This window comes from Ursus americanus, chromosome 14, assembly GCF_024610735.1.
Source record: "Ursus americanus isolate L20-20 chromosome 14, mUrsAme1.1.p, whole genome shotgun sequence".
NCBI lineage: Eukaryota > Metazoa > Chordata > Mammalia > Carnivora > Ursidae > Ursus > Ursus americanus.
The window spans coordinates 50,145,405-50,157,972 of record NC_142140.1 but is presented as its reverse complement, the minus strand read 5'-3'; the positions used below and the strand labels follow the sequence as shown (position 1 = coordinate 50,157,972).

The 12,568-nt window shown below is 44.3% G+C and overlaps 1 protein-coding gene across 1 annotated transcript in view; it reads right to left on the bottom strand.

Annotated features, from left to right (window-relative positions):
• ADGRE3 (adhesion G protein-coupled receptor E3) overlaps positions 1–12,568 on the bottom strand; it is a 50,693-nt gene that overhangs the window by 21,718 nt on the left and 16,407 nt on the right. The window contains exon 5 of the mRNA XM_045811975.2: positions 11,810–11,880. Within this exon, the coding sequence (XP_045667931.2) occupies positions 11,810–11,880 (71 nt within the window). The remainder of the gene's footprint in view (positions 1–11,809; positions 11,881–12,568) is intronic.

Here is a 12,568-nt window from a genome sequence, read left to right as displayed (position 1 = left end):
TTCTTTTTTTTTTTTTAAGATTTTTATTTATTTATTTGACAGAGATAAAGACAGCCAGCGAGAGAGGGAACACAAGCAGGGGGAGTGGGAGAGGAAGAAGCAGGCTCATAGCGGAGGAGCCTGATGTGGGGCTCGATCCCATAACGCCGGGATCACGCCCTGAGCCGAAGGCAGACGCTTAACCGCTGTGCCACCCAGGCGCCCCTCAAAAGACATTCTAACTGGCCTTTCCAAGTCAAGAAGTTTATCTATGAAGTAAGTAAAGCAAAGAGATGAGCCAGAGGGGAGAATGAAGAGCCAAGGTGAAGTTTTCTAAATATAGGTGTGATATGATTGTAATATAGGTGATTTGAAAGAAGATTTTTATGTGAACCCCCACGTCCTTGTACTTAAAGCGTGGTCTTCGGGCAGGCAGCACCAGCATCACCTGGCAGCCCGTTTGGAATGCAGCCTCTGGGTGCACTGAGTCCAGATCTGCACTTGAACAAGTTCCCCAGGGGATTTGTGGGCACAGACACACCTCAGAGGTATTGCAGATTTGGTTTCAGACCACTGCAGGAAAGTGAATATCACGATAAAGCTATTCAAATAACGTTTTTGGTGGCCCAGGACGTATAAAAGTTTTGTCTACAGTCTAGTCTAGTAAGTGTGCAACAGCATTCTGTCTAAAAAACGTACAAACCTTGCATCACCCAGTTCTCCTCGCGACAAGTGCACTCCTTAATCCCCTATGTCACCACGAGCACCGGGTGATGTGCGGGAGTGCTGAGTTGCTATACTGTACACCCTAAAACGAATATAGCACTGTATGTCAACTAACTGGAATTAAAATAAAAACTTAAAAAAAGCCAGTCGATCAAAATAAACAATGTGCAAAGCTTAACTGAAAAACACTTTATTGCTAAGAAATGCTAATCGTCATCTGAGCTCTTAGCGAGTCATAATCATTGATCACAGATCACCACCACCGTAATGATCATAACGAAGCAGTTTGAAATACTGTGAGAATTAATCAGAACGTGCCACAGAGACATGACGTGAGCAAAAGCTGTTGGAAAAATGGCACCAATAGACTTGTCCCGTGCAGGGTTCCCCAAACCTCCAATTTGTAAAAATCGCAATGCCAGTGGAATAAAATGAAACACAACGACGTGAGGTTTGCCTGTATGTTAAAGTACCAGAGAGCAAGGTACTCTGGACAGGATAGGGACTCTGTCTTGCTTATGAAGTGGCACCTAGAACAGTCCTTGGCAAAGGTGGGTGTTAAGTAAGTGTTCACGGGTTGCATGAATGCTCTTGGGAGGCAAATGTTATCACAGGAAAGAGTTTTTTTTTAAGATTTTATTTATTTATTTGACAGAGAGAGACAGCTAGCGAGAGAGGGAACACAAGCAGGGGGAGTGGGAGAGGAAGAAGCAGGCTCATAATGGAGGAGCCTGATGTGGGGCTCGATCCCATAACGCCGGGATCATGCCCTGAGCTGAAGGCAGACGCTTAATGACTGCGCCACCTAGGCGCCCACTACATGAAAGAGTTTTAAGCAGAGTGATAGATCAAAAGGGCTGGAGGAACATTCAGAACCAGTGTTCAAATAAATCTTTTCAAGGTTTTATTCTTTCAGTCTGAGTCTTTGTGGAAAGTTTACAAGCAGCCTCCGTTCCTGCCCAGTAGAGAAAACCTACCTCTGTCCTCTAAATAAAAGCGGAAACCTGGGTTCAAATTAATTCGTACAGAGTAGGCACGAAAGTATTTGCCCTTCAGAATTGCTCTCGTAGTGTCTGATCCAGCGTGAAGACTCTACCTTTTTCTGGCCATGCATTCGTTAATTGAGGTGAACGTCACACAACGTGAAATGCACCCTTTTAGAGTGTACAAAGCAGTGGCCATTTAGTATTCGCACGATGTCATGCAACTACCACGTCTATGTAGTTCCAACACACTTCCATCCTCCCGAGAGAACACCCATTGAGCAATCACTTCCCACTTTTCCTTCCCCTGGGCTCTGGCAACCACCAATCTGCTTTCTGTTTCTGTGGATTTTCCTGTTCTGGACATGTCATAGAAATGGAAACCTACCCGGGTGACCTTTGTGTCTGGTTTCTTGCGCCCAGCATGATGGTTTCGAGGTTTATCTATGTAGTAACATGAATTAGAACTTTATTCCTTTTTATGACTGAATGGATTACCAATTTTTAAAAATCCATTCATCTATTGATGGACATTTGGGCTGTTTCTTCCTTTTGGCTACCGTGAATAGTGCTGCTATGAACATGCGAGTACGACTATCTGTTTGAGCCTCTGCTTTCAGTTCTCTTGGGTATATTCCTAGGAGTGGAATTGCTGGGTCATATGGGAATTCTATGTTTAACTTTTTGAGGAAATGGGCATTGAACCTTTGTAATGAAATGTTCCTGTTAAGTACATGATTATCTGTTCACTACTTCTAGGAACACTTGCCGAACTCCCAGTGTGGGCTTGCGCTGATTCCTGCCCTCAAGAAGCTCATTGTCCAGGTGGTGATGACACATCGTGGAAATGTCGTGAGTCTGCCAGAGGTAACAATGAACAACCTGTATGGAAGGTATACTCTGGACCAAGCGCTGTGTTAAGTACTCTACATACAGTATTTCATCTAACCCTCCGATCCTTTCGAGCACGTAGGTGCCTTGATGACCCCCATCTTACGGATGAGTAAATCAATCCTGCAGAGTGTGATGGTTAATTTTATGTGTCAACTTGGCTGGGCCAGAGGGTACCCAGATATATTTGGTCAAGCGTGATTCTGGGTGTGTCTGTGAGAGTGTTTCTAGATGCAATGAACATTTGAATGGGTAGATGGAGTAAAGCAGATTGCCCTTTGCAATTTGAGTGGGCCTCATCCAATTGGCCGAGGGCCTGAGCAGAACAAGGCGTCTGAATAAGAAGGAACTATCTCCCTCCTGAATGCCTGACTGATTGGCTGCCTTGAGCTGGAATGCTGGTTTTTTTGTTCAGGCTTGCCTGAAACATCAGCTCTCCGTGGTCTCAGGTCTCTGGATTTGAACAGGCACCATTGGTTCTCCTGTATCCCTAGCTTGTTTAGTGCAGATCTTGGGACGTGTCAGCCTCCATAATTGCTTGAGTGAATTCCTTATAATGAATATCTTTTTTTAAAAAAGATTTTATTTATTTATTTGACAGAGAGAGACAGCCAGCGAGAGAGGGAACACAGGCAGGGGGAGTGGGGGAGGAAGAAACAGGCTCCCAGTGGAGGAGCCTGATGTGGGGCTCGATCCCAGGACTCTGGGATCACACCCTGAGCCGAAGGCAGACGCTTAACAACTGAGCCACCCAGGCGCCCCTATAACGAATATCTTTTATCTACGTCTCTTGTTGGTTCTGTTTCTCTGGAGAACCCTAATACAGAGGGCTGTGTCATTTTGCCCATGTTTCTTGTCACTGTGGTGCTGTGATTTGAACATCTGTCTACACTTCTTTTTTTTTTTTTTTTTTTTTTTTTTTATTAATAATGATTTTTTATTATATTATGTTAGTCACCATACAGTACATCCCCGGTTTTCGATGTAAGGCTCGATGATTCATTAGTTGTGTATAACACCCAGTGCACCATGCAATATGTGCCCTCCTTACTACCCATCACCGGTCTATCCCATTCCCCCACCCCCCTCCCCTCTGTAGCCCTCAGTTTGTTTCTCATAGTCCATAGTCTCTCATGTTTCATTCCCCCTTCTGATTACCCCCCCTTTCTTTATCCCTTTCTTCCCCTACTGATCATTCTAGTTCTTATGTTCCATAGATGAGAGAAATCATATGATAGTTGTCTTTCTCTGCTTGACTTATTTCACTAAGCATTATCTCCTCCAGTGCCGTCCATGTTGTAGCAAATGTTGAGAACTCATTCTTTCTGATTGCTGAGTAATATTCCATTGTATATATGGACCACAACTTCTTAATCCAGTCATCTGTTGAAGGGCATCTCGGCTCCTTCCACGATTTAGCTATTGTGGACATTGCTGCTATGAACATTGGGGTGCATATGGCCCTTCTCTTCACTACGTCTGTATCTTTGGGGTAAACACCCAGTAGTGCAATGGCTGGATCATAGGGTAGCTCAATTTTTAACTTTTTAAGGGACCTCCACACGGTTTTCCAGAGTGGCTGTACCAACTTGCATTCCCACCAACAATGTAGGAGGGATCCCCTTTCTCCACATCCTCTCCAACAATTGTTGTTTCTTGCCTTGTCTATTTTTGCCATTCTAACTGGCGTAAGGTGGTATCTCAGTGTGGTTTTGATTTGAATTTCCTTGATGGCTAATGATTTTGAACATTTTTTCATGTGTCTGTTAGCCATTTGTATGTCTTCATTGGAAAAGTGTCTGTTCATATCTTCTGCCCATTTTTTGATTTGTTTATTTGTTTCTCGTGTATTGAGTTTGAGAAGTTCTTTGTAGATCTTGGATACCAGTCCTTTATCTGTAGTGTCATTTGCAAATATATTCTCCCATTCCGTGGGCTGCCTCTTAGTTTTTCTGACTGTTTCCTTGGATGTGCAGAAACTTTTAATCTTGATGAAGTCCCATAAATTCATTTTATCTTTTGTTTCTTTTGCCTTTGGGGATGTGTCATGAAAAAGGTTGCTTAGGCTGATGTCGTAGAGGTTGCTGCCTATGTTCTCCTCTAGAATTTTGATGGATTCCTGTCTCACATCGAGGTCTTTCATCCATTTGGAGTTTATTTTTGTGTATGGTGTGAGATAGTGGTCAAGTTTCATTCTTTTGCATGAGGCTGTCCAATTTTCCCAGCACCATTTATTGAAGAGACTGTCTTTTTCCCACCGGATGTTTTTTCCTGCTTTATCAAATATTAGTTGCCCAAAGAGCTGAGGGTCCATTTCTGGGCTCTCTATTCTGTTCCATTGGTCTATGTGTCTGTTTTTGTGCCAGTACCATGCTGTCTTTGTGATCACAGCTTTGTAGTACAGCTCGAAATCCGGCATTGTGATGCCCCCAGCTTTGTTTTTCCTTTTCAACAGTTCCTTGGAGATTCGGGGTCTTTTCTGGTTCCATACAAATTTAAGGACTATTTGTTCCAGTTCTTTGAAAAACGTTCTCGGTATTTTGATCGGGATAGCATTGAAAGTGTAGATTGCTCTGGGTAGCATGGACATTTTAACTATGTTAATTCTTCCGATCCATGAGCATGGAATATCTTTCCATCTTTTTATGTCTTCCTCAATGTCTTTTAAGAGTGATTTATAGTTTCTAGAATAAAGGTCCTTTACATCTCTGGTTAAGTTAATTCCAAGGTAACGTATGGTTTTTGGTGCTATTGTAAATGGGATGGATTCCCTGATTTCTCTTTCTTCGTTCTCGTTATTCGTGTACAGAAATGCAACTGATTTCTGAGCATTGATTTTGTATCCCGCCACGTTACTGAATTGCTCTATAACTTCTAATAGTTTGGGAGTGGCTTCTTTTGGGTTTTCCATATAGAGTATCATGTCGTCTGCGAAGAGAGACATTTTGACTTCTTCTTTGCCGATTTGAATACCTTTGATCCCTTTTTGTTGTCTGATTGCTGTTGCAAGGACTTCTAGTACTATGTTGAATAATAGTGGCGAGAGTGGGCATCCTTGTCGTGTTCCTGATCTTAAGGGAAAGGCTTCCAGCTTTTCCCCATTGAGAATAATATTTGCAGTAGGCTTTTCATAGATGGCTTTTATGAGATTGAGAAATGTACCTTCTATTCCTACACTCTGAAGGGTTTTAATCAGGAAAGGATGCTGTATTTTGTCAAATGCTTTTTCGGCATCGATTGAGAGGATCATATGGTTCTTGAGTCTTTTCTTGTTGATATGATGTATCACGCTGATTGATTTGCGAATATTGAACCACGCTTGCATCCCAGGTATGAATCCCACTTGATCGTGGTGGATAATCCTTTTAATGAACTGTTGGATTCTATTAGCAAGTATCTTGTTGAGGATTTTGGCGTCCATATTCATTAGGGAAATCGGTCTGTAATTCTCCTTTTTGAGGGGGTCTTTGCCTGGTTTGGGGATCAATGTAATATTGGCCTCATAGAATGAGTTTGGTAGCTTTCCTTCTGTTTCTATTTTTTGAAAAAGCTTTAGGAGAATAGGTATTATTTCTTCTTTGAATGTTTGGTAGAATTCCCCAGGAAAACCGTCCGGGCCTGGAGTTTTGTTATTTGGAAGGTTGTTTATCACTGACTCAATTTCTTCATAATTAATTGGCCTGTTTAAGAAATCAATTTCTTCCGGTTTCAATCTTGGTAGTTTATAGGTTTCCAGGAAGGATTCCATCTCTTCCAGATTGCTTAGTTTATTGGCATATAGCTGTTGATAAAAATTTCTAATAATCCTTCCAATTTCAATGGTGTTCGTCGTGACCTCTCCTTTTTCATTCATAATTTTAATAATCTGGGTCCTTTCTCTTTTCTTTTGGATAAGTCTTGCCAGTGGTCTGTCAATTTTATTGATTCTCTCCAAGAACCAGCTTCTAGTCCTGTTGATCTGCTCTACTGTACTTCTGGTTTCTGCTTGATTGATTTCAGCTTTAATTTTGGTCAACTGCTTCCTTGTGCGTGGATTAGGCCTGTCCCTCTGTTGCTGTTCCAGCTTCTTGAGGTGAGAATATAAAAACTGCATTTTAGATTTTTCTATTCTTTTGAGTGAGGCTTGGATGGCTATGTATTTCCCCCTTAGGACTGCCTTTGCAGTATCCCATAGGTTTTGGACTGTTGTATTTTCATTCTCATTGGTCTCCATAATTTGTTTAATTTGATTTTTGATTTCCTGGTTTATCGAGTCATTCCTGAGCAGGATGGTTCTTAGTCTCCAAGTGTTTGAGTTTCTTCCAAATTTTTCCTTGTGGTTGAGTTCCAATTTCAGAGCGTTGTGGTCTGAGAATATGCAGGGGATAATTTCAATCTTTTGGTATCGGCTGAGACCTGTTTTGTGTCCCAGAACATGGTCTATTCTTGAAAATGTTCCATGGGCATTAGAATAGAATGAGTATTCTTTGGTTCTGGGGTGTAGTGTTCTATATATATCTAAGAGGTCCAACTCGTCGAGTATGGCATTCAAAGCCTTTGATTCTTTGCTTAGTTTTTGCCAGGGTGTTCTGTCTATTTCTGAGAGTGGAGTGTTGAGGTCCCCTACTATTAATGTATTTTTATCTATATGTCTCTTTATTCTGGTTAAGAGTTGCCTTGTGTATCTTGCTGCTCCCCTGTTGGGGGCATATATATTTATAATTGTCATATCCACTTGTTGAATACTTCCTTTAAGAATAATATAGTGCCCTTCTGCATCTCTAACTATAGTCTGTAGTTTAAAATCCAATTTATCTGATATGAGAATTGCTACCCCAGCTTTCTTTTGAGGTCCATTTGCGTGAAAGATGGTACTCCATCCCCTTACTCTCAGTCTGAATGCATCTTTGGGTTCGAAATGAGTCTCTTGTAGACAGCAAATGGATGGGTCATTTCTTTTTATCCAATCTGCAACCCTGTGGCGTTTGAAACCAGAATTTAAACCATTAATGTTCAGGCTGAGTACTGAGAGATATGCTTTTAATTCTGCCATGTTGTCAGTAAAGTCTTTGTTTGTATTGGCTGTGACTTTTTGTTCTGTATCACTCTTGGGGCCTTTTTACTTTTATAGAACCCCCCGTAATACCTCCTGTAGGGCTGGTTTCGTGGTTACGAAATTGGCTAGTGACTGTCGATTCTGAAATGTCTTTATTTCTCCATCAATTCTGAATGACAGCCTTGCTGGATAAAGGATCCTTGGTTGCATGTTTTTCTCTGAAAGAGCTTTAAAAATGCTCCCCCAACCCTTTCTCTCATTCCAGGTCTGTGTAGACAGGTCTGATGTAATTCTGATGCCTTTGCCTTGGTACGTGAGAAATTTCTTTGCCCTGGCCGCTTTCAATACTGTATCCTTGGATCTCATATTTGCGAGTTGCACTATGACGTGACGTGGTGTAGGTCTGTCATGGTTGAGCTTGGGAGGGGTCCTCTCTGCCTCTTGGACACGAATTTTTGTTTCCCTTGCTAGATTAGGGAAGTTTTCAGCTACAATTTGTTCAAATATCTCTTCTAGACCTCTGTTTTTCTCCACCCCCTCGGGGATGCCGATGATTCTAACATTGGATCGTTTCGTTGAGTCAGTAATCTCCCGTAGCCAACATTCGTGGGCGTGGATTTTTTTAAGACCATCTTCTATTTTTAATTTTTCCTCTATTAACCCATCCTCCAATTCACTAACCCTTTCCTCCGCTTCCGTGACCCTGGCCGTCAGAGCCTCTAGTTTTGCCTGCATTTGGCTCATAGAATTTTTAATTTCTGTCAAATTCGCTCTCATTTCCGCCCTTAGGGATTGTATATTCTCAGTAATATTTTCCTGAATACTTTTTTCAAGTCTACTCATTATCTTGACCATTGTTACTCTGAATTCCATTTCTGATAATTTGGTTACATCCATATCCGTTACTTCTGTGGCAGAGGCCCCTGACTCACTGTCCTTTCTTTGCTGGGGGGGGCTTCTCCTTCTTGTCATTCTGATGAAGAGAGGTTGCGGGGTTTCCAGAGCCCAAAATTATTGACTGGGTCCCAGGCCGTGCCCCTTGTTTTATAGGGATCTTAGAGATGTGGGCTTCTTCTTTAAAGATTTTATTTATTTACTTATCTGAGAGAGGGAGACAGACAGCAAGAACGAAACAGAAGCAGGGGAGTGAGAGAGGAAGAAGCAGGCTCCCAGCGGAGGAGCCCGATGAGGGACTCCTTTCCGGAACGCTGGGATCACGCCCTAAGCTGAAGGCAGGCGCTCAATGACTGCGCCACCCAGGCGCCTGGGTTGTGGGCTTCTTGATTTTTCAGCCTGCCTTCTGTGTTCTGGGGGAGGGGCCTGCCGCGCCCATACTCAGGCAACCCTGTTTGGGTAGAGTCTCCGTGCCCCTGCGAGGGAGGATGGGGATGGGCACTCTCTGAGCCGGTATTTCCAGGCTTTTGTTCTCTGGCGGCTTTCCCTGGCGGCCGGCTATGCCTCTTCTGAGGGTCAGAGCAGCAGAGGCTGCATTGTCGCAGAACAGAGGGATTGCGGCCCGTTCTCCACTGATGTTCTGGCCACTTTAACTCTGTTACTGTTGGTGCTGCTCAACCCTGCGGCGTCCCGGGATGTGCGCACCAACTCGGCGACCCTGCCCTCACTTCCAGGGCCGGCGCGTCTCTGTCCTTTGTGTTTCTAATGCCGCCAGCCACCGGCCGCCCCGTCTCTGTCCTTTGTGTTTCTAATGCCGCCAGCCACCGGCCGCCCCGCGCGCTCCCGGGTCTCCCGGTCTCAGTCTATGCCCGGTGAGCACACCTCGATTCCGGAGTTTCGTGAGAAGCCTGGTGGCGCGCGCACCCGGTTCAGGGTCTCAGTCTGCTGTTTCGCGGGTGCCGACCGCGAGTCCGCCCGCTCCCCCGTGCAGGTGGCCCGCCAGCCGCCAGCCGCCCCGCGCGCGCTCCGGGAGTTCCCGGTCTCAGTCTGGATCCCGTGAGCACACCGGGATTCCGGTGTTCCGGGAGATGCCTGGTGGCGCGCGCGTTCACGGCTCACCGGTCTCAGTCCGCTCTCTCGCGGGTACCCTCTGTGTGTCTTCCCGCTCCCCCGTGCAGGTGGCTGCCGCTTCCCGGCGCCCAAACACGGCGGCTCCCTCCCCCTTCCGTTTATCTTCCGATATCCGTGCACGGTTTACAGCTCCCCTCTTGGTACCTCAATACTCAGCGCTGGAGATGTTCATTTGTAGAGATCCAGATGCATCATCCTGCGTCTCAGGCTGATTCCGTGGTTATTTAGGCTGGTCTGGTACCTATCCAGCTCGACTCAGGGGACCGGCTGAAAAAGGGGTCCCCTGCTCCTCCGCCATCTTAACTCCCATCCTTCTCTGTCTACACTTCTAACCTCCACAGAAGAACATGGGGAAACAGATGTAAACTCATTTGGAAGGGTTTAGGGAGGCCATCCAGGGGGATGTGAAACCTGAATTGAGTCTTGAGCAGAGAAGGGTAGAAGGAAGCCAGCCAGGTGAGGAACTGGGAACAGAGTTGCAGGCAGAGAGAACAGCATGTACTTGGAGGCCTGGAGCTTGGAGGATGAGATGTGAATGGTCCCTCTGGAGTAGAGCAGGGTGAGGGTGGGGAGGAGGGAGAGGAAGGGATGAGCCCATTCTGCTAGACTCTAGGTTCTCAGAGACATGGGTCATTCTCTCTGTTAACATTCAGAGTCAGTTTACAGACACTAAGTGATTACTACCTAACAGGCACTTTCTTTTTTTAAAAACTTAATCTAATTTCATTTAAATTCAATTAATTAACATATCGTGCATTATTAGTTTCAGGGGTAGAGTGTAGTGACTCGTCAGTTGCATACAACACCCAGTGCTCATTACATCAAGTGCCCTCCTTAATGCCTGTCACCCGCTTACCCCGTCCCTCACCCCCATCCCCTCCAGCAACCCTCAGTTTGTTTCCTATAGATAGGAGTCTCTTATGGTTTGTCTCCTTCTCTGATTTTGTCTTGTCCTATTTTTCCCTCCCTTCTTCTATGCTCCTCTGTTTTAACAGGCACTGTCTTGGTCTGTCTCTTGTAACTGCCTACAATATCTATTCCCCTCCCCCTTCCTTTTACTAATTAAATGAATTACTTAAATTTATCTGGACCATATTTCCCATTTAGAGACCACGTTGTCCCAGCTTCCCTTGAGGCTAGTTTTGGCTGTGATACCTTCAACTTCTGGGTTCTTGCTTTAAGACAGATCTCCAAAGAAATTATCACAACTTCATTAGCCTATAATCGAGTGAGTAGACGTATCCCTTTTCCTCCACTCTCCCCTCTTCACCTTGAGCTCTAGACAAATTGCCCTGGACTCATCTCCCCTCGACCCACTGGTACAAAAGCCACATTGCAGGGGCGCCTGGGTGGCACAGCGGTTAAGCGTCTGCCTTCAGCTCAGGGCGTGATCCCGGCGTTATGGGATCGAGCCCCACATCAGCCTCCTCCGCTATGAGCCTGCTTCTTCCTCTCCCACTCCCCCTGCTTGTGTTCCCTCTCTCGCTGGCTGTCTCTATCTCTGTCAAATAAATAAATAAATCTTAAAAAAAAAAGCCACATTGCAGCAACCCAGTTTTGGTCATGTCGAGGACAAGATGCCAGGGGATGGTGGAATAGCAGTAGGGAAGAATGTGGGTCCCCTCAATGGCCTCATGGAGCAGAGTCCTTTCACCACCTGAACCGTTAACTCAGAAAGTAATAAGATCCATCTTTTTAAAGCTGTTGGATATTTGGATCTCTTCGTTGTAAAACTCAGCATACCCTAATACAGTGTCACTTAGACTGTCTTTCTTGGCCTGGGATCGATCCTATCTTTAGGGGGCAGTATACACACATGCATGCGTGCGTACACACACACACACACACACACACACACACATACACTCTATCTCTACTGTGAGATATATAGCAATATACATATAATGATAAACATGGTGATGTATTTGTATATTTCACAGTTATACATAATGTAAATTATATATAACATTGTACTACTGTGTTATAATGGATTTCTATTATAATTAAAAACGACTACATTAAAATATATTACATACCGTAACAGATAATACATAATATATATGACATATCACACATTATGATACCTAGACAATATACAATGTATAGTAGACGTATAATATATAGTATCCACATCCACTTGCTAATTTTGGGCTTTGTAAACATCTGTTACCTCGTTGGGTTCAAGGACTGGGTTTCTGCTCACATCCTTCATGTCTTTGGTTGTGGCTGAGGAAGTGGTTTCTGTAAAAATCATCAAGGGAAGTTACTGTTGGAACCGAGACTAAAAGGGCGGAGAGGTGGACAGGAAGGTGAATAGAAGGGCTGAACTCATACTCTATTTTTCTTATTAAAATTTTTTTAATTTATTAATTTAAAAATTCCAGTATCATTAACACACAGCGTTATATTAATTTCAGGTGTCCCCAAAGTGATTCAACCGTTCTGTACATTACTCAGTGCTCATCATGGTACGGCTGCTGTCCATCCTCATCACCCAGTCCACCCACCCCTCCACCCAGCTCCCCTCTGGCAACCACTGCGTTGTTCTCTATAGTTAAGAGTCTTGTTTTTTTCCTTTTTTTCTTTTGAACTCACATTCTTATTCACTGGCAAGGTTGTGCTCTTTTGAGGGATCAGAGTAGAGTTCCTTATCATGGTGCAGAGCAGTGTTTTTTGACGGGGGGTGATTTGGCCTGCAGGGGACATTGGCAATGGCTGGAGACATTGTTGGTGGTCACAACTTGGGATGGGGAAGGTTACTGGCATCTAGCGGGTGGAGGCTTGGGCTTGGGGTGCTGCTTAATATACTATAATGCACAGGATGGCTCCTGACCCTAAGGAATTATTGGACCCCAAATATCAATATTGCTGGGGTAGAGATACCCTGGCATAGAGGAAGCAGGAAAGTGTAAGCTCCAAATTCAGTCTT